The 21659-nt window shown below is 36.2% G+C and overlaps 1 protein-coding gene and 1 long non-coding RNA gene across 16 annotated transcripts in view; one reads left to right on the top strand and one right to left on the bottom strand.

Moving 5' to 3' along the window:
- The window catches only part of LOC134477881 (uncharacterized), a 67228-nt gene that overhangs the window by 4630 nt on the left and 40939 nt on the right, over positions 1 to 21659 (top strand). For 2 of the 11 annotated variants that reach the window (XR_010050155.1, XR_010050138.1), the window contains one exon: positions 18325 to 18387. The exons of the other annotated variants lie outside the window; for them this stretch is intronic. This is a non-coding gene — a long non-coding RNA (uncharacterized LOC134477881). The remainder of the gene's footprint in view (positions 1 to 18324; positions 18388 to 21659) is intronic. 11 annotated transcript variants of the gene reach the window in all.
- The window catches only part of Col24a1 (collagen type XXIV alpha 1 chain), a 349791-nt gene continuing 344772 nt past the window's right edge, over positions 16641 to 21659 (bottom strand). For 4 of the 5 annotated variants that reach the window (XM_063257323.1, XM_063257335.1, XM_063257329.1 and 1 more), the window contains 2 exons: positions 20384 to 20599; positions 16641 to 18077 (listed from right to left, as the gene is read on the bottom strand). In XM_063257323.1, coding sequence (XP_063113393.1) covers positions 17931 to 18077; positions 20384 to 20599 — 363 coding nt within the window. In that variant the 3' untranslated portion in view covers positions 16641 to 17930. Of the gene's footprint in view, positions 18078 to 20383; positions 20600 to 21386; positions 21624 to 21659 lie in introns of those variants that run through there. The other variant, XR_010050132.1, reaches the window with a different exon arrangement.

Raw genomic sequence — 21659 nt, 5'->3', positions numbered from 1 at the left:
ACACAGCCTTGAAATCACTAAGGCAAACACATGATACTCATTGCTAAATTAGGATATTTTGTAGGTTAGGTGTATTAAATATATTTTTGAACTCAAGATTTTAGTACTGAGCTTTATGCCCAGCCCTTAAAAAATTTTTTTTTTTTTTTTTTAAGACAAGGTCTCAATGCAGGCTGGGTGTGAGCTAATGATTCTCCTTCTTTCAGAGTGCTGAGATTACAGGTATCCTCTACCATGTGATGGAGACCACTACAAAGCAACTCTGAGCAGTTTAAAATTGACCAGTTGGCCATATATATATATATATATATATACTTGTGGGTCTTCCCAAGGCCTAGACTCGCTGTTTGGAGATGGGCATTGGACTCATAGTAAGTGAAACTCTTATGGGTCACACTGGTCCTGGTTGAGGTCTGTAGTGGCCTGTGATGCCATAACACATTAAAGAACAGGATAAGATCATCACTGAGGACACCTGACTCCCACTCCAATGAACTAAATAAAAACTGTAGCTGCAGACATTTTACTCCAGTAGTGAAAGTCAACCTGGAGATTTTCTCACAAGCTACTTCTCCTAAATTCACATAACATAGTTCACCTAAATTAACATAGTCTGGTGTTTCTTGGAGAAGACCTTGAACCACTCCCAAGATCCTGCTCAGTTTCCCATGTTTTCTACCCTAGTCCCTTCCCTTGTTTGAAACCAAATAAATATAGGCCACCTAGAGAAGTTTATTGTTTAAGCCCCCAGAGAATCTCAAATTCTGCTAGAGGGTTTGATCCTCCTGGAGCCCTAAAATCGTATGCCTTGTCTCTTTTATTTAAGCCTTTGCCATCCACTCATTTGGGAGGTTGCAGACCTGAGCATGTAATAACTGATGCCTGAATGGGGACCAGAAATCCTTGGACTGGAAATTTTAGCTAAGTCAGTAGAAAGTGTGGGAGACAGAGAAGAGTTTCATAGGAAGGAAAGTTCACTGGGGACACCTGGAGAAGAGAGGAAAGAGAATCGTTCTGAGTGAGTCTTCCAGCTGTGAATAAGCCGTTTTATGCAGGAATAAAATGGGCCAGAAATTTTCACCTGAAGAGCAAAGATACATTCAGCTTCTCAAACACTCAGGGGCTCCTGTGCCAACAAAAGACCTAACAAGAATGTTACAAGCAGTAACCAAATATAATCCATAGTTTCCTCAGACAGGTACTGTATATATTGATAATTGGAAAAGAGTTGGAAAAAGTCTTAAAAGGGCACATGGTAGAGAAAAAGTCATTTCCCCTGAGATGTTCTCAACTTGGAATCTGGTTCATTCAGTTCTGAGTCTGTTACAGAGCTTGCACTCAACAGTGTCTGATTCAGGCACCAAGGAAATGAAACAGCTCTCAGCTTAGGTATCTCCTGCCAAAGCAGAGTCCTTAAAAGGACCACCTCAACAAGACCTGGAGTCTTTAAAAAGAACATCCCATTTGGCTCTATCTAGAAACCTATGGTTTTAAGGGGAGAGGTGGCTTCAAAAGGGAACATCATGGCACCCCTGCTTGCTTCCCACTTGGAGCTCAGTGGAATACTAATAATGAGTTGTCTGTTCATATGCCGTTTGAATTACAACTGCTAAAAAATCTTAGTGTGGTTAACAATGGAGTTCAAAGCCTGTTTACCATGGACTCTTACAAAATGTTTTGGATATATATACCATTTGACACCATATGATATCAAGCATTTAGCACAAATGTGCCTGATCCTGCTGAATTCCTTCATTTGATGTAAAACTAAAAATCCTTGTTTCAGAGCAGGCTCATATAAACGGGATGGATCCTGACTTGTGTCCAGAAATAAATGAGGCACTGCTTTCTGGGATGGGACAATATGCACCTCTTGGGGGAACAGATCTAATGTCCTGATGAACTATATCTACAATTGGCAGATTTATTAAAAAGGACATGGTCAACTATTCCAGAGGATGGAGTTCCCATGTGGTCCTTTTTACACTTTCATCAAGGACTTAAGGAGCCCTTTAATAAATCTGTGGCTAAATATAAGAAGCTGTTCACACACAGGTTCCAAACACACAACCTGTGGATATTTAAATCATACAGTTGGCATATGCAAATGCCAATCTAGACTGCAAAAAAGCTTTAAATTCTGTAAAATCAACTCATGAATTAACAACATAGATTGAATTTGTCAGGATATTGGAACTGAATCATTTAAACAACTATTACGGCTTGGATTATGGCTGGTTTTTCAAATGCAAAAAAAGGTAATGTAAAATGCTTTAAATGAGACATATAAAAATGAGACATATTAGAAAAAAATTGCAGCATTCTTGGATCTAATAGGACAGATATCACAGATGCAGTAGGTCAAGGGAATAGTGTTTCTGGCATGGGGGACTCAGGTCCCATGCCTGGACCCTGTCTTAGATATCACAAAGAGAGGCATTGAGCTATTTGTCATTCTGAATGCCATAAAGGCAGTACATGAGATGATGGCCCTTCCTCAGGCCAAACAATAGAGGAAATACAACTGGTGAGTGAAAATGTCAGTCAGCTTTACCCAGTACAAACCAGCCAACAGATTTGACAAGAACCTCAAAAGTAGCTTTGCAGAGAGACATTAATTCCCTCACCAGGGGAACAATACAGAGTGCAGGATTAGAACTTTCTGTAGCTTGCAGAGTTGCTCTTATCAGAAGTGACAAATTTATCCTAGTTCCCACAAGAATTTGAGGTCCCCTACCTGAAGGGACAGTTTATCTTATATTGGGAAAGGCTGATCTAAATTTAAAAGGAATAGCTAGTGTGATTGGTGGTGATTGTTGAGATGTGATACACATATTTGCATGTGCTGTGAATCTCTGGATTTTTGAACAGGGAGAATATGTGGTGTAGTTGATTTTGTTACCTATAGATAATCCTTCTTTAGTAAACCTAGACAGTTCATGAGGGAGCAAGACTTTCAGAGCAAGACTACAAAAAGAGAAATTTATTTTACACAGGACATGACTAAAAACTGGCTTATGTGTTTTGTAAAGATTAATGTAAAATGCTTTGAAGGTCTAACAGACACTGGAGTAGACATGTTGATACTTGGATTAGAAGAGTGGCTGACATGTGACCAACACAGAGACCTCTACCTCCTTAATAGAGCCTCCATCTTCTTAATAGGACTGGAGTCCCCTCAGCCTTTACTACAGAGTGACTCACTCTTGCCTTATGAGGGACCTGAATAACAAAAGCATTTCTTTTTACCTTATGTGGTACCTATTCTGGTCAATTTGTGGGGAAGAGATTTATTACAAAAGTGGAAATTAATGTTGATTAGCAATTCTGATTTCAAAATTAAACAAGTTCCAATTCTGAACTTAAACTGATAGATTCAAATAGTAGAGTTAGAAAAATGATGACTAAAATGGGATATCAAGAAGATAAAGGGTTGGGAAAAAACTTACAGGGAACCAAAGAGCCTGCAAGGACTACACCTAAAAACAACAGGCATGGTATTGGATAACAGCAAAATTTTTGACAAGGGCCATTCATACTTCTCCCCGCCAAACAGCTCTGCTTTCACAATGGAAAATGGAGGACCCTGTTTGGGTAGATCAGTGGCCACTTAACAAGGAAAAGCTAACCTAATTACACAAATTAGTTGAGCAACAATTCCAGCTAGTACATTTAGAAAACTCAGCCCTTGGAATACTCCTGTCTTTGTTATTCCAAAAAAATCATGCAAATGGGAGTTGTTACAAGACTTAATTGTAAATGCTTGTTTACTTCCTATGGAACTAGGACAACCAGGACAGTTTATAGAAATTGGCCTCTCATTGTAATTGACTTAAGACTACTTTTTAACATTATTCTTTTTCCCACAGATAGGCCATGTTTTGCCTAATTTAAACTTTAAAGAACCAGTAAAGTTAATAACATGGGAGCAAGGTTATACTTGTGTCTTAACAGTGATGGATGCATGAAGGGGCTGCTGTCCAGAAATGTATGACCTTGGTAAGGAGACATGACAGATGCTAGAAATAGTGCTACATGATCATGATGGCTCCATGATCTGGGCCTTCCAGTGGATGAGCCTGTCTCTTAAGGCCATGCTCAGGGACCTGCTAGTCAACCAGGAAACCCACTTCCAGGTCCCCCAAGAGAAGAGAGGATGAGCGATCCAGTGGAATGATATCCAAGCAACAGTTTGTGAGACTAGAGATGCAGTTATCAGAAGGGGAATTCCACCAACCCCTGAGAATCTTTTGATTGCCTTAATCGTCCTGCTGGCAGAATCCATATACATAACACCTGCTTACAGAGTAGAATATTGAATTTATCCCCTAATCCATCATTACTTACTCCCATTACTTGTGCAGATTCTCCACCTGAGATTTATCATGAATCAGACACGACCGGCCCTAAATTAGATGTCATTCTGGGCTCAGTCATCCCTATTTATGTGGCAGACAAAGCAATTATTAGTTTTACTTCAATTTGACTTTCCACCATTATGTGTTGAAGATGTTTAAGTTCAATCAGAATACTGCGTTGCTCATCCACAAAGTTGGGTGGGACACATTTTTTAGCAACTGATTATTATCACCCTGGGGTCTCCACCACTCCTAGGAAGTGTGACAGATTTATGGAAGCCAAGGATACCTATTTGCTGTGTAATTAGTTTTTTAAAAATACATGAAGATGCTGTTTGGTTTAGGCTGTTTATCGGGCCAATGCAGGACTTAAAGGAAAAAATAGGACAATATGAGTTTATTGATTGGAGCCCATGGTAAGAAATCATTAGCAGGGTAAAAAGCACAGACCCATGGAAGATCCTAAATTAGACATATTCAGATAATCTTACTAAACAGTCTTTACCTGTACAACTTGTAAATTGAACTGGCTTGCCGTTCAGTGTCCCTGTGCCATGCCCAATCTATGATGGACAAGTAGAAACAGTACAACAGTCTTTTTGGAAATTGGCACTACTTTTAATAAAATGAAGTATATGCCCAGAAGTGGAACAGCTGAGTCAAATGGGACTTCCAATCCCAGCTTTTTAAGGAACCTCCCAACTGATTTTCACAGTGATTGCAGCAGTCTACACTTTCACCAACAGTGTAGAAAAGTTCCTTTATCTTTACAGCCTCTCTGGCATTTGTTACTGGTGGTTTTCTTGATACTGGCCATTCTTTCTGGAGTGATAAGGAATCTCAGTGTGCTTTTAATTTGCATTTCTCTAATGACCAATGATGCTGAATATTTTTTCATGTATTTATTTGCCATTTGTATTTTTTCAGCTGAGAAGTATTAATCTCAGATGCTCATTTTTGGATTGGGTGTTTGAATTTCGGGGGTCTGATTTTTAAAAATTCTTTATATGTTCTAGATAGGAGTCCTTTGTCAGATGGACAGTTGATTAAGGTATTTTCCCAATTTGTGGATTTTTTTTTTCATTCTGTTGGATATTTCCTTTGACATGCAAAAACTTTTTAATAAGATGAAATCCAGTTATTGATTCTGGGAAGTATTTTCTGTGCATTTTTTGTTCATGAATTCTTTGCCTACCTCTGTGTCTTCAAGATTTTTACCTACTTCATCTTCCAGAAGATTTAATGAGTCTAGTTTTAGTTTTTGGCATATGGAAAGCCAGTTTTTCCAGCCGCATTTATTAAAGAAGTTACCTTTCTTCCAGTGAACATGTTTGGTCTCTTTGTCAAAGATAAGGTGGCTGAGTGTGTTTGTAGTTGTGGTTGTATCTTCTAATCTGTTGCATTGATCTTCAGGTCTGTTTTTATTCCAGTACCATGCTGATTTTATAACAGTAGCTTTGTAGTATAACTTCAAGTCAGAGATTGTGATACCTTTTTCCCCACCTTTGTTGCCCAGAATTGCCTTTGCTTTTCTAGGTCTCTTCTCGTTTCTGATGAATTTTAGAAATGATTTCTCTAGATCTGTGAGGTATGCTAATAGTATTTTGATTAGAATTGTATTAAATTTGTATAACAATTTTGGGAGAATAGCCATTTTCACAATGTTTGTTCTTCCTATCCATGAACAAGGAATGTCACTCCATTTTCTGAGATCTACAATTGCTTTTTTCAGAGTATTGTAATTTTCACTGAGTAGACCTTTTACTTCCTTGGTTAGATTGATTCCTGAGTATTTCATTTTTTTTGGATGCTATTGTGAAGGGTGTGGCTTCTCTCATTTTTCTCTCAGTGAGTTTGTTGTTTGTGTGCAACAACAATTTCTGATTTTTGAGTGTTGACTTTGTATCCAGCTACAATATTGAATTTGATTATCATACTTAGAAGTTTTTCAATGGAGTTTTGGGGTCTTCTATGTAGAGTATCATGTCATCTGCAAATAATGATAATTTAATTTCTTTTCCTATCCTTCTTCCTTTTATTTCTCTCTCTTGTCTAATTGCTCTACCTAATATTTCCAGCACTATATTGATTTTTTTTTTTGGTCTTTTTTGGGATGGGGTCTCGCTATGCAGTTCAGGCTGGCCTTGAGCTCACTTTGTAGTACAGGCTGGTCCTGAACTTGGAATGATCCTCCCACCTCAACCTCTCAAGTGCTGGGATTACAGGCGTGAGCCACCACACCTGGCTTCCAGCACTATATTGAATAAGGGTGGTGACAAGGGACATTCTTGTCTAGTTCCTGATATTAGAGTAAAAATTTCAGTTTTTGACAATTTAATATGATGCTGGCTGTTGGTTTGTCATAGATGGCCCTTACAAGATTGAGGTAAAGACCATCTATTCTGATTTTCTGTAGGTTTTTTTTATCATGAATGAGTGTTGGACCTTATGAAAAGCTTTTTCTGCATCTATTGAAATGATCATATGATTCTTATCTTTGGCTGTATTGATATGATGTATTATGCTTATGGATTTGCATATGTTGCACCATCCCTACATTCCTGGGTTGAATCCCACTTGGTAATGGTGTATAATCTTCTTGATCATTTACTGCATTCTGTTTGCCAGTACTTCATTGAGAATTTTTGCATCTATGTTCAATAAGTAGATTGGCCTATAGTTCTCTTTTTTGGTTATGTCTTTCTCTGGTTTGGATATTAGGGTAATATTTGCCTCCAGGAATGAATTAGGAAGAATTGCTTCCTTTTCAATTTTTTTCATATTATATTTTTATATTCCCTTCTTTTGGCTTTGGGCTTGACGTGCTCTTCTTTTTCTAGATGTTTGAGGTGTAACATCATGTTGTTTATTTGTGTTTGTTCTGTTTCTCTGATGTGAGAATTCACCACAATAAATTTTCCTCGGAGGACTGCTTTCACTGCATCCCAAAGGTTCCAGTAAGTTGTATTTGTATTTTCATTTGCTTGTACATACTGTTTAATTTCTTCTTTAATTTCCTCTGTGACCCATTGATTTTTCAGGAGTATATTATTTAATTTCCATGTGTTTATGGAATTTTTGCAGTTTCTTCTGTCATTAATTTCCAGTTTCATGGCACTATGATCAGTGAATATGCATGGGATAACTTCAATTCTTTTGCATTTACTGAAGCATGTTCTGTGGGCTACTATATGGTCTGTTTTAGAGACTGTCCCATGTGCTGCTGAGAAGAATTATTTTCTGATGTTGGATGGGACACTATACACGACTACTAAGTCTGTTTGTTTACAAGTTTGATTTAGTTCTGTTATTTCACAAGTTTGATTTAGTTCTGTTATTTCTTTGCTGATATTCTGTCTAGTTGATCTATATCTTTGTGTGAATAGGGTGTTAAGGTCTCCAGTTTTAACTGTGTTATAGCTTATTTGATTTTTCATTTCTCTTAATATTTGTTTTACATAGCGGGGTGCTCCCATATTTGGTGCATATATATTTAGGATTGTTATCTCTTCTTTTTGAAGTTTCCCCCTAACTTGTAGCCTTCTCTATCTCTTCTACTCATTCTTGGTTTGAAGTTCATATTGTCTGCAAACAGAATAGCAACCCGTGATTTTTTGGGGGGTTCCTGTTGCATGCAGTATTGTTCTCCATCCTTTGACTTTCAGTGTATGAATTTCCTTTGGGTTAGATGATTTCTTGTATACAGCATATGGTTGGATGTTATTTCTTGATTAATTCTGCTAATCTATTTCTTTTAATTGATGAATTGAAGCCATGTACATTAATGATTATAATTGATATATATTGGTTCATTTTGGTACCTTTCTGCTGTTGGTTCTTCACCTTTCCTCTCTGTTTGTTTGTCTTGCTTAGTGGTTTTTTTTATGTTGGTGTTCTTGAAGTCATGGTTATTTTTTTGTCTCTTTAGAGTATCTTTCATTATTCTTTGTAGGGTTGGTTCGGTAGTCACGAAGTTCTTCAGCAGTTCTTTGTTGTGGAAATATCTTATTTCTCCATCAATTTTGAAGGACAGTTTTGCAGGGTACATTAATCAGGGCTGGAAGTCATTTTCTTTAGGATTTAAAATATTTCATTCCATGCCCTTCTTGACTTCATTGTTTGTGTTGGGAAGTCTGCTGTGATTCTGATGGGCTTTCCCTTGTAGGTAATCTGTCCCTTTTCTCTAATAGCTTTTAATATTCTGTTCTTACGTTGAATTTCTGGGATGTTGATTTTTATGTCTGGGTGTAGATTTATTTTGGTTAGGGCTAATAGAGTTCTACATGCTTCACCTATCTGTATGTCAGTTTCCTTTTCCATGTTTGGGAAATTTTCAGCTATTACTTCTGTAAATAGTCTTCTGATAGCATTTGTGTTATCTTTTTCATTTATATATCAATCTTATTGTTTTTCTTTGTATCATCTTGCAACTGTTCGACTGTTATTTCTTGATTCATTATTTTAAAAAGATCTTTCCTTTCTTGTTCACTAGGTGCAGTCTTGTCTTAGAAGTCTAAAAGTCTATCTTCACATTCATTCAGGTGGTTTTGTCAGCTTTTGATGAAATTTTTGATTTCCTGGATATCTTCTTGAATCTGTTTCATGCATTCTGTTGTTTTGTTATATTGTTCATTCAAGGTTTCCATCTTGCAGTGCTCCTCAGTTTTTTAAAAATATGTCTTCTTTAGCTGTGCTCAGCATTTCTTTTATTACACTTATCATTTTTGGGGAGAGATTATTTCTGGTCTGAGTTTCTTTATAGCTTTATGGAGTTGTTTCTTTACTTCAGTTGCTGTCATTCCAGAAGTTTCAGGTGTATGGCTTATACTTTCTTCTGTGTCCAAGTATTCTAGGCTTGTTTTGGATGGGCTGGAGGTTTGAGATTGCATTTGCTCTTGTGTCATTTTCCTGTTCTGTTGGGGAAGCTAAGTGTGAGGTCTCATTGCTTCCTGGGTTGAGCATGTATGTCCATACTGCAGGGAGTTTCTCCAGTTGAGTGGGGGTCTTTAGACAGGCCTCATTAGGTCCCTAGTGGCACTCAAAGGCTCCTCAAATTGGGGCAGTATAGTACGAGTACCTTCAACATACTCCACATGGCACTTCAAAGCACCCTGGCTGCTTGAGGTTGCTGGGCAGGACTCTGCCAGATTCTGAGTAATGTACCAAGGCTGAACAGCTAGGTGGAGTATGCTGCACAGGCCTTCAGCTAATAGCATACAATGCAGCAAAGGTCCTCGCCCGTTTGGGGGTGCTGGACAGGGCCTTATACTGGGTTCCGAGTGAGGTGCCAAGCTTGCATGGCTAAGTGGAGTTTGCTGTCTAGGACTTCGGTTCATGCCAATCAGTGCAGGTGGTTCCTCTGCCTCTTGGGCAGGGTCCAGCCAGGATCTGAGTGACCTACTGCAGGCTCTGGCTATTTGGGGGTACTGGCAGGGCCCTACCAGGTTCTGAATGAGGTGCCAAGCTTGCACTGCTAGGTGGAGTTTGCTGTGCAGTTCTATTCTTAAAATTAGAAAATTTGAAATTATATATGTACCTCCAATATTTTAGCTGAAATTTGTTTTTGAGACTCAAGTTTCAATTTAATGGGGTTAACATAAAGTGAATACTCAAGATTAGGTAAATATATTAGTTAATCAAGTCAATAAATATTTCTCTTTTCAATGTATTGGTGTGTACATCTTTAAAGATCAAAATGTGACAATATCAGTAATCTCATTCAAAACCTTCAATGGTTAATTTTTGTTTTTTGGGTAAAGAACTAAGCCCTTACTGCAGCTGTGCTAAGATCAGTCATTACCTTGGCTTCTGTCGTCTCTTAGGTTTATCTCTGCTTACTCATCCTTCACAGATAAGTCGAACACTACTGCTGTAGGGAAGCATTTCTTGACCACCTCTCCCCTGCTCCCAGCCTAGGTCAGCCTGTGTGTGTGTGTGTGTGTGTGTGTGTGTGTGTGTGTGTGTGTGTTCAGAGCACTTATGACAGTTACATATCATTAAGATTATCATTTGATTAGCATCCGTTTTTCTCCCAGACTGTAAGCACAGGGACTACTATTTTGTCCAACTTGAATTGCCAATTCAGAGCATAGTGTTTAGTATATGAGAGACAATAAATAAGAAGATATGAAGGACTTGAGCATTTATACATTATGCATTGTGCTTTTCTGTATTATTATAAACATAAAAATCTGTAGTTTGCCTTCACAGATGGCACAGTTATGTGAGGAGATAAAAGTATGTAAACAGCAAAAACCCTGAAGCAAGTGTTAGAGTACAGAATGTGACCTAACATGAAAATAGTGTGCATTCCTTTGTGGGACAGTTAGAGATGGTTTCTTAAGGGACTAACTTGAAGAATTAAAAGGTGTTAGCTGTAGAATAAGGCAAGACAACCTTCTACAAAGAGAAATAAGAAAATGTTCAAGTAGCTGGGCATGTTGGCACACTCAGGAGGGGAGACAGGAGGATTGCTTAGAGTTCAAGGCCAACCTGGGCTATAAAATGAGTAGTTTAAGGCCAGCCTGAACTTCAGAGGAAGATACTGTCTAAAAAATGTTTAAGTAATAGCTGATAGTACTTGAAAATATTCTGGTATACCTGGAAATGTATTAACTCAGATGAGAAATAAAGGGGATAAAATTGGCAGGTATTAAAAGGATATGTCACCAAGGCTTTGCAGGCCTTACAGAGTTGAATTTCTCCATATGATGGATGCTAAAGAGCCAACCTCATACTACAAAGAATAAAGAGCTTAATTCTACAGTTGAGTTACAGAAGTGGACGGAGAAGAAACTCCAGATTGGTTTTTGGTATGATTATTCTTAAGCAGAGGATCTTGGCTTATGCTGTGATTTGGATTCATCTGTTATTGCCTCAGAAGTAACTGTTCCAAAGGATTGACTAGATCTATTACTGGCAAAGCATTATTTGGACCAAAGAGTTACATCATGATTTAGAAGGTTGAATTACAAATAATGAGCCTTTAAAAAGATCTGAAAATTGAGATCATTACTATTGTAGAACTCTAGGACTTGATACACAATACATAGTATTTGCTGCCTAGAAATACGTGAAATAGAGTTCTAGACACACTTTGGAAATTTTTTTCCGAAAACATGTAAAACTATTATTATTATTATTATTATTTAAAACTGGAACCTAAAAGCAGGAAGTTTTGCCAGCCAGCATAATACTTGTCTGTAAAGGCAAAGTAAAGAAATTCTAACATTTTAATTTCTTGCTTCTAACTATTAAGCCAAAAATTTGCTAGTGTCTACTAATTGTTTTGTACAGTTTTTTCTTTTATTGTAGGAAAGATTGAAAGAAAAATACATTGTGTTTTTATGTGCTATATTGAATTATATAGGGAATAATTAAAAATTAAACTGTAAATTTGTTTTATATGGTGTGTTGATACTTGTATCAATAGTTAAATGGTTTGAGTTCTTTTGATGAAGAATGTCTTTTTCATGAAACTGAATTTCCAGTGTTTGCTTCAAGAAGTGAGTTTTCTTGCATTTGAACTATAAATTTTGCCTGATGTAGATAATAAATAAAATTATTTTTTAACATGCGGTTACTTATTTTTTGAATTTGTATGTAGTCCTGAAATCTCACTGCTAGTTTCAGCCAAAGTGATAGGTCAGATTTCCCATCAGTTGTTCTCCTCTATAAAGGAGCCATTTTTCTAACTTTGCTTAGAACCATACAAGAACTCTGAATCCAAAATACATGGATTGCATAATTGTGTACACAGGCTGATTTGAAAACGACTTCATCATATCTATCAGCCAGTTATTATATAGGTCATGAACAAAAAGTTACACTGGGGTACAACATTTTACATTGCAGACTTAGTTTACACTTCCTTTTGAAACTATAAAACTGCTAGCCTTGTATGGAAGAGCCAAATTTGTATATTTTGGTTAGAAAATGAGGTCTGCCAAAGCACTTGCTGCCAAACACCATGTTTTTTGTTTTTTTCTTCTTTACTGAAGTTGAACCTAGGGATTGCTGAGCTAAAGCTGCAGGCCTTTTTTAATTTTTAATTTTGAGACAATGTAGGTTGCCCAGGATTATGGCATATATCTAGATGTCCCCCCCCCCCCAAAGTTTCATCTGCTTTTGGGAGGTCCCTGAATCATGGGTATGCAGTACTGGATTATGGGTATGTGATACTGCATTAGTTCACTGATTGGTTTTATCATAGCTCTGGGTATGGATAGTGGGTAGCAACCAATCAATGGGATTATAGCCTGAATAGAATAAAAAGGAAAAAGAAGATTGCTGCTTGCTACTTTTCTTCCTGTCCTGGCGTGGACTGTTTCTCTTGTGGCATGTTCTTGTACCCTGCCACCCTGCTTTGGAGCCAGCTAACTATGGACTGAAACTTTCTATAAACTGTGAACTAAAATAAACCGTTCCTCATTTAACTTGTGGGCTTTGTCCCAACAGTGAGAAAGTAAGACTTGAGGCAGGCCTCAAATTTTCAGTCCTCTTGTTTCACTATCTAAGTGGAATAATAAAAAATACAACCTTATGTTGCCTACAAGAGACGCAGCTAATAGCGGGATCCAGTACGCTACCCCGTGGAAAGAGTCCAGGTGACTGGCTCCTCCCTGTTAAATAGGGAGAATCTGGCAATGGGGCAAAGGCCAACTACACAGTAGGTCCCTGACTAGGTGCACATGATGGCCAGGTGGGACTAGCAGGGTGGGAAAGTCCGAAGCAACATTAACAATAAGAGCCAACGAGTTTAAAGGCAAGTTACTGAAACAGCATGGTGTGTAGGCACAAAGACACACTGAATAGAAGCCTCTCCCCGCCCTACTGTTAAAAAAAATATTTTTCTTTTTTTCTTATCCTTTTTTTCCTTTTTTCTTTTTGTTTTTTAAATGGTTGGGAAGAACTCCAGCCACAGAAAACTACTCCCATCCCCCAAACCCAGTGTCCACGTTACTTCATTCTTTCTTTTCTGCCCTCTTCTCTAGTTTCCCAAAGCTTGCCTGTGATCATCTTTTGTCCTTCAGCCTTTCTTCCACTTCCTTTTCAGTTATCTTTATTTTACCCACTCTCTCTCTTAAATGTCTCCACCACAGGGTAAAACCACTCTACCAAAGGGAAACAGTTGGTATACAAGCTCCAAATTTATGACAGGTTCTGTTAAATAATTATAGATTTTGTTCCTATGGTCTAAGGTACAAAACCTCAGTTTGTCAGTTTCTAAATTGTGCTTGATGCTGTTGTTACTGCTAATTATACTACTTTAGCTAGTATATGTCATGTCATATCTGTTATAATCAGTTGTTCTCACTTCAGTGACAATTCTGGGAAGTTCTGGAGTAATAATCTTAGCACAGCCCAACACCAAAGGACTGGGGACTGAGCCAAACAAGTACCAATGTCTCATTCTTAATTGGGAAGGTAGGACCTTGTAACAGACACAAACCAAGAACCTTCTACACACAAAAGACTTCTCTGAAGAACAGACTTTTCCTAGAGAGTCCATGATAACTACCTACTACAAGAAACATAACTAAATAAAAAAGGATGTAGAAGGTTATTTTTTTTTAAAAGGACAAAGATATACCACATAAACAGTAACCAAAAGAAAGCTGCTGTAATTGTACTAATTATAATCAAAATAGATATTTAAGGCAAGTGACCTTACGAGAGTTAAAAAAGATATTTCATAATTACAAAGAAATTGATTAAACAGGATAGTTTTAAGATTTGGACTATCTTGTTATAGTCATTGTATATCTTTTCCTGTTCAGTAATGCCACATTTGTATTTTGAAAATAATCCTGGTAGTATTATTTATACCATTGTAATGCTAATAGTCATGGATTATTCCTTCCTGTGTTTCACTTACGTTTCTGAATTAGTTGAATTCAACTACTTGCATTTATAATGAATAAAAGAAGGAAACAAAAGGAGAAACAAGTAAGTTTTAACACACTTGTCTCATGTAATATGACAAGGAGATTTTAAATAAAGCCTCCTCAATATAAATAAGTACCAGAGAATTGGTGGCTTATGCAGTGAGTGGGAGGCTTGAGACTGAATCAAGTTTTCTGGCTCTAAATCCTGTATTCCTTTTGGTATGACTTCACACTGCAGTAAAGATTTGTGATATTTACCTTAAAAGCAAAAGTGTAATTTAAAAATAGAGGGAAAATCAAAGCACATTTGTTAATTCTAAATAGACAGAGCTGTACTTCATTTTTGTGAATTATTTATACTTAACATATATATTATATAAAAATCTGAATTTACAAAACATTATGGAGCTAACATGGCTTTAACCAGATGAATAGCTTTATTGAGGGGTTTGGCACAACTTCCTTTGGTGATAACTATCATGGAGTGTTTAAACCTTTAATGATGATTATGAAGGCAATAGTAGCACCCAATGTATACAGCATGGCTACTTTGTGTCAGGCATTGTTCTAAGCATGATCTCATGTTAATTTGTTGAATCCACTGAGCCTCCAAATGAGATAAATACTTTTATTATCTCCAGTTAACAGCAAAAAAACCTGAGACACCAAACATATAATGCATCCCAAATCATATCATTAATCCTCCAAGCACTCTAAACCATTGTACTATTCTGCCTCTATTTAAGTTGATTTGTCTTAAATTTAATATTTCAGGAACATACTTAAAGCATAAAGCCAGGTATTTGTATTCTATGTACATTTCTTAAATTATATTTAGAAAAATCTGCAGGGTATGATGGTGCATGCCTATATTTTCAGTGGTCTAGAGGTTGAGACAGGAGGATCACAGGTTTGAGGACAGCTTGGGCTCTCTTGTTTCTCAATGTTTGAGAGCATTTTGGTACATGCCTTGACCTAGCACTATGGGAAGCCAAGGCAGGTAGATTCCAAATTTGAGTCCAGCCAGAGCAACTTAGACACTGTCTCAAAAAATAAAAAATAAAAAAGGGCTAGGGATGTAGCATGGTACAAAGGCCCTGGGTTAAATCCCAAGTACTATCAAAAAAAAAGAAAGGAATTAAAAAATAGAATTCTGCCTCCAGTTCTTCCTTCGTCTCCCTCCCAGAGGTATGAAGTGATGTTGAACATTCCAGCCCCAGTGACTTGGTATTTCCTGTGACCAGCTCTGTCTTGAGGTTACTTAAGGGGCCTACCCTGTAAATACACCTGTGACTGAAGGGAATAACTGTAAGTAAGAAAATATAATCAAGAAATTCCAAGGATTTTAGGTTCTTTGTGCCACAACTGGGGATAAAGATCAAGTATAGTTCTGTGTTCTACCACAAAAATCATACTTCATTATGGTTAAGACTTGAATTTCCCTAAGAACTAGTGATTTTTTTTATTTTGGAGAATCAAACCCAGAGACTTGCAAATGCTAGGCAAGTGGTCTGCCACTAAGCCATATCCCTAGCCTCCCACTGAGTATCTTTTCATCCATTGGCCATCTATATATTTTCACTGAAGAAAAGTGTGCTCAAATCATTTTCCCATTTTTTGAAGAGTTGCTTTTTATCTTGTCTTAGTAGGCAACTTCTCCTTTCCTTCCCTCCCTCCTTCCCTTTCTCCCTATCTCCCCTCTGCCTTTTTTTTACTGACTTCCTCCTTCCCTCCCTGATTTCCTCTGTCTGTATTGGGATTGAACCCAGGGTCTTGCACACAAGTTACAGTGTCAGCCATTTTTCATTTTTTATTTTTTGAGACGGTGCCTTACTAAGTTTCCTAGACTGGTCTTGAACTTGTGATCCTCCTGTGGGCCTCAGCATCTGCAGTAGCTGGGATTACTGGTGTAAGCCATTGCATCTGGCTTCCTTTCATCTGTGTTTATCTTTATCCATGTTGGAAACTGCTTTGATTATAGTAGCTTCATAAAAAGTTTCGGAATCATAAATGTGATGTTCAGCTTTTCTTACTTGTTAAGAATTTTATAGTTTTATTTCTTACATCTAGATCTTTGATGACATTTTGAGTTAGTTTTTATATATGATGTTGTTAGTCCAACTTCATTCTTTTCAATGTAAATACCCAGTTCCCCCAGCACCTTTGTTGAAAACACAGTCCTTCTGGTGAATGGTGTTACTATCTTTGTTGAAAATCATGTGACCATATATGTGAGGGTTTTTCTCTGCCATGGCTCCAATGATAAAAACTGGTCCTATATTTTTGTAGGTATATAACAGACATTTTAAAATAATGTAAATATACATAGTACATACAGTTATGCTACAGGGTCTAGCATTTATCTAATAATATAACAAGAAAACAACACCAAAAATGACTGAAAGCACATATTTATTATGGATATGTAAGTGTGGTTTTCTGTAGTTAAAGATTTTTATAATTGATGAGCAAGCTTTTCTATATAGCAAGAAGTGTAATATTTTTATTTTAATACTGAACTAATATTTTCCTGCCAACAAGGGAAGACTGAACTAGGCAGATCTATTTGAGTGGTAATAGACTTTTTCCTGGATGTTGCTTTAAAATTTGATAAATTCTTTTAAATTTTAACAATAAATTTAAGAACAGTGAAACAAAATCATTGAGTACTACAAACCTGTAATTTCTACAAAGCAGAAATATAAAGTTTTATAATTTAAAACAGCAGCATTTTCAGAGATTTGCTGAATTAAAACTTTACAAAATATATATACATAAAGTATCATCTCAGATGATCATGGATTTTTAAAACGGTATCACAACCCCCAATCTCTAACCCAAACCTACTACTGGATGTAGCTGGCCTAAAATATTTTTACAACAATTTAAAAATAACACACACAAAAAAGAAACCTCTCAATTCTCTTGTGTACAAGCACAGCTTACAATGTACTGGCTTTGACTTTTATGTATAAAGAGAATTTTAAAATAAATCAAGGACTTCATATAAATAATTGTTTTACTTGTTATTATATGACCAAAACAAAATAAGTACTAACAATCAAAACATATCTTGATGTAACCTGTACATACACTCTGAATGACAAAGATGAAAAAAGAAATAAAATAGTCTACAAAAGCCACAAGCACCATATTTTAGAAAGAGCACCGAGCAACACAAAAAGGCAACATGTAAGAGGTAGTGTAACACCGGCTAAGATGTATATGTCCACTGGGGACTTGAATACAGCTTAGTGTTTGGGAAAATAAGACGTATTAGACTGTGCTTGCAACTTTTAGACAGAAACATTGCACATGTGGAAGCATTAGCCAGTATTGCTCCTCAGTGCTCTGCATCTCCAGCTGTCTAATGAGTACATTGTTCTGAATCAAAAAATACAGGATACCCTGAAGAATTCCATGTTTATAAAATTTTAGTTCCAGGAATTCTCTAACAAAGCTCAGCTCAATAAACTTTTTAAAAGAATAAAATACTTTATCAATGAGAGTTCTTTAAAAATGCCTTTTCTCCTTCTTAGGAGGAAGTCTTTTCTTCCTGAGATTCTTTAAGATTTAGCCTATGTCTTCATTCCAAAATTTCAAAATGATGGTATTTTTCTCTATACGTTTCCCCTCCTGCAACAATTATGACCCATAGCATGAAATTTCAACCAATCCAAAGACTTTAGAGAAAGCACACAGAACTGCTTTCAATGTAATACTTTCGTTCAGTTTTGAGATGAGGAAGTTTTCGTACTTCGATCACTGGGAGTTGATTAGGGTCAAGGGTGTGAAAAAGGAATTTTGCCTTATGCCAGCTGCCATCCTGAATCTGTAAAATAAGAACGAAATGCTTACGTACTTAACTGTTTTCATTAGCAGTGATTCTAAGTAGACAGTGCCTTTCATAGAAAATGTATGTTTAAGGATTAGTGATAATGAATATAAAATATTTAGAATGAATGGTAATAATTATTATTAATAATTGGAAATATAGGCTTATTTCATTTTTTATAAAGGAAGTGGCTCTGATTTTTTACAACCAGATGCTCACGCCAGGCTTTTGCTTCTGTTATCAGCTGCCTATAAATCTAGTTGAAGACAGCAGAAACATAAACAACCTTAATACAAGGTCATATAAGGTAAGTGCAATATAAATAACGTATTCAGTGAGTGCTGAATTCCTTGTTTCTGACTAGAGTTGTCAATACATTCATCATGACAACTTAGATTTAGTAGGTCTTCAAATACGCTTAAAGTTTTTACTTGAGTTGTTACTTGACTTTTTACTTACTTGTAGAGAAGGGCAGACTCCTGCCCAAAAAACAAAACCAAAAAACAGATAGGAAAAGTACATGGTGATGTGAAAATCAGCCTAACCTGAGGGTTAAAGACACAGACTTTGACCTGGAGAAATTTTTTTTTTTTTTTGTCTTTTTCCTTTTTATTGGTACCAGGGATCGAACTCACGACTGCATGCTTGCAAGGCAGGCGCTTATGCCACTGAGCTAAATCCCCAGCCCCGACCTGAAGAAATTTTAATAGAAATCCAGATCCTGCCGTTTCCCTCACAAATCAAATGGAAATAATAAAAACTGATCTCATACAGTTGAAGATTAAGTGAGATCAAAAAGAGTGCTTAGCAGAAAAGGCTTGGCTTTGGAGTGGTACAACACCTGAGACCGTTTTCTTGCCCTTCCATTAGTGAGGTATATGACATCGAGCAAGTTACCTATTTTAGGTTTCTGATTTTTATCTATAAAATAGGACTAATAGTTTACTTATTTATTTATTTCTTTTCTTTTCTTTTTTTTTTTTTTTTTTTAACTTTTTATCGGTACCAGGGATCGAACTCACGACCGCCTGCTTGCAAGGCAGGTGCTTATGACACTGAGCTAAATCCCCAGCCCCAATAGTTTATTTATTATGCTATTATGATGAAATAACAATGTAAACAATCAACAAATAGTAATAGGAGTTGTTGCAATTACTATTATATCCACTGGATAAGTTTGACCATAGATTAGACTGTCAGTAAAAACCCAATCTGGAAAAGCAAATTGGGGTTTGGTTGTCAGAAATGCTGAATAGAGCTGATAAATTTGGATTATGTCTCAGAGGTATTAGTGAGTCACTGAAATTTCTGGAAAAGATTGTAAATATTACCTGAATTTGTTGGTGGTATTGATTTCTTCAAATACAGAAAGTAGGAGCTATATACTTTTGACTGTTTATGATTTTTCAAATACTCAAGCACTATTTCTCTGGGAATGAAATGTAATGAAAAGCAGAATCTTCTGGAAATGTTAAGAGATGTTAAATAAATCACGGGCTTTGTAGGACAGTAAGTTCTATTTGTAAAGCAGACTTTATTCTCTCTAGTGAGAGTTAGCAAATTCTTTTCTAAAGGGTCAGATATATAACATTTTATGTTTAGTGAGTTACACAGTCTCTGTCATGTGTTCTCAACTGTGCCATTTTGGTGTACTATTAGCCACAGATCTTTGAGTAGGTGTGGTTGTATTCCAATAAAAATTTATTCATGAAAATTGGTGGCATACCAGATTTAGTCTATTGACTGTAACTTGCTAACACTTACTCTATAAAACAATGTTTTAAAGTAATAGGTTTTTCCAGGTATTATTTAATTTTAATAGTAAAAGTGAACTATAATTCAAATGCTGAATAGTAGGGCCACCTACAATTATATCTATATTTAATGGTATAAGGACTGGCAAAATGAAAAAATATTTCTATAACTTATACTTCATATGATAATTAAATATAAAATCACAGTGTGAAAACATATGAAAGGAATCTATTTATCTATATGCTCTACCTAGTCTAGAAAGACTTACATCCTATAAATCTATTCATCCAGATATATTTATTTCCTATGGGGAAAACTTACATATTAGTACTTATTTTACATATAAAAATCCACAAGTAATCAGGTTGTATAACAAAAGCTAACATGCTATAAACAAATGACTGAGTCTAAAAGCTATATGGAAATAAGTGAGATACATTACCATTTATTGTCCTTCTGCATCTGAAGATTGTGATTAAACTCTAATTTGATAGTTTCATTGATTTTAAGATGTCATACTGAGCAATCAAAAAGTGTCATTTTCTTACCTTGCAATCATCTGAAAGCACTTCAGGTTCAAGTAGAGTGTTTTCTTCAAAAATCTGACCATTCCATCCCTTGAAAGCAACAGGCAATCCTGCACCACTTGTCTGTGCACTTGTCCACCTTATGGAGTTTAGACAGTGAATGGTGATGATGTGGATAGCTTCTGAACTCAGTAAATGAAGGAAGTTCATCTGGACTTTCCCAATTCCAAACTCCAACTAATGTCATAGAAACAATATGTAAGTTATAAAATGTGGCAATTTCTTTTTGGTCTTTTTATCGGTACCGGGGGTCAAACTCACAACTGCCTGCTTGCAGGCAGGTGCTTATGCCGCTGAGCTAAATCCCCAGACCCTGAAATGTGGCAATTAACTGCTGGTTTGGGGAAACTTAAGGAAAGTCCTTGAAATGAAGTCCAAGAGTGCTACTTTTCTTAGAATTTAAATGTTGGTCATTGATATGCTGGTTAAGTGTTTAGAAAAATCTCTGATTTATAGTACTGTCTAATTTCCATGGTAGAAGCACTCCCCACATGTCTGATTTAGACTCCCCATGTTGAGGTCACTGAACTTGGAATGTGAAGAGGTATGCATTAACAATAGGATCTTTTAAACCTACAGGAACTGGCTTCAGCATACCATTAGTCTACTATATAGTGAAATAAAGAAGATCATTTTTTAAATGTTATAGCCTAAAATGCAGCAATAATTTGTTTTAAGGTTGGTGCTTTAATAATATTTTACCATAAAACTCTGAAATTTTGTTTGTACCTTTTGAGATTTTTGGTGGGAGTTTCCAAAGACAAGTTATATATTATAATAACTTAAGTAATTTAAACCATGAAAGGCTTTATGGTCAAAGATAAAATCTTATTCTTTGTGTTGACGGACCCTAAAAAAGTTCTAGTCATATAATAAATCATCAATACATGTTTATTGAATGAATGAATTAATAAATAAGTTTTTTTGTATGTGTTAAAAATCAAACTCAGGACCATGCACTTACCAAGCAGGCACTGTACCATTGAGCCATATTCCAGGCCACAAAGTATTCATGAATTAATGAACAGCAGAGGAGAAAATTAGAGTTAAGGGATCTGACTGCATATTTTCCAGAATCAGATAGTAAAGATTTTTGTAGTTCTAGACATTATTATTATCATTGTTTTAGTATTACTTAAGCAAGGATATGATCACATTGTAAGTGAACAGAACTAGATTCTATGCAGGAATTTGTATTAATCTCCAAGCATAAAATTAGAAAAGTGTCAGTGATCAG

This window comes from Cavia porcellus, unplaced genomic scaffold, assembly GCF_034190915.1.
Source record: "Cavia porcellus strain 051 isolate PalLab524CR breed Dunkin Hartley unplaced genomic scaffold, mCavPor4.1 scaffold_1, whole genome shotgun sequence".
NCBI classification, from domain to species: domain Eukaryota; kingdom Metazoa; phylum Chordata; class Mammalia; order Rodentia; family Caviidae; genus Cavia; species Cavia porcellus.
This window is presented reverse-complemented; position numbering and strand designations above follow the sequence as displayed.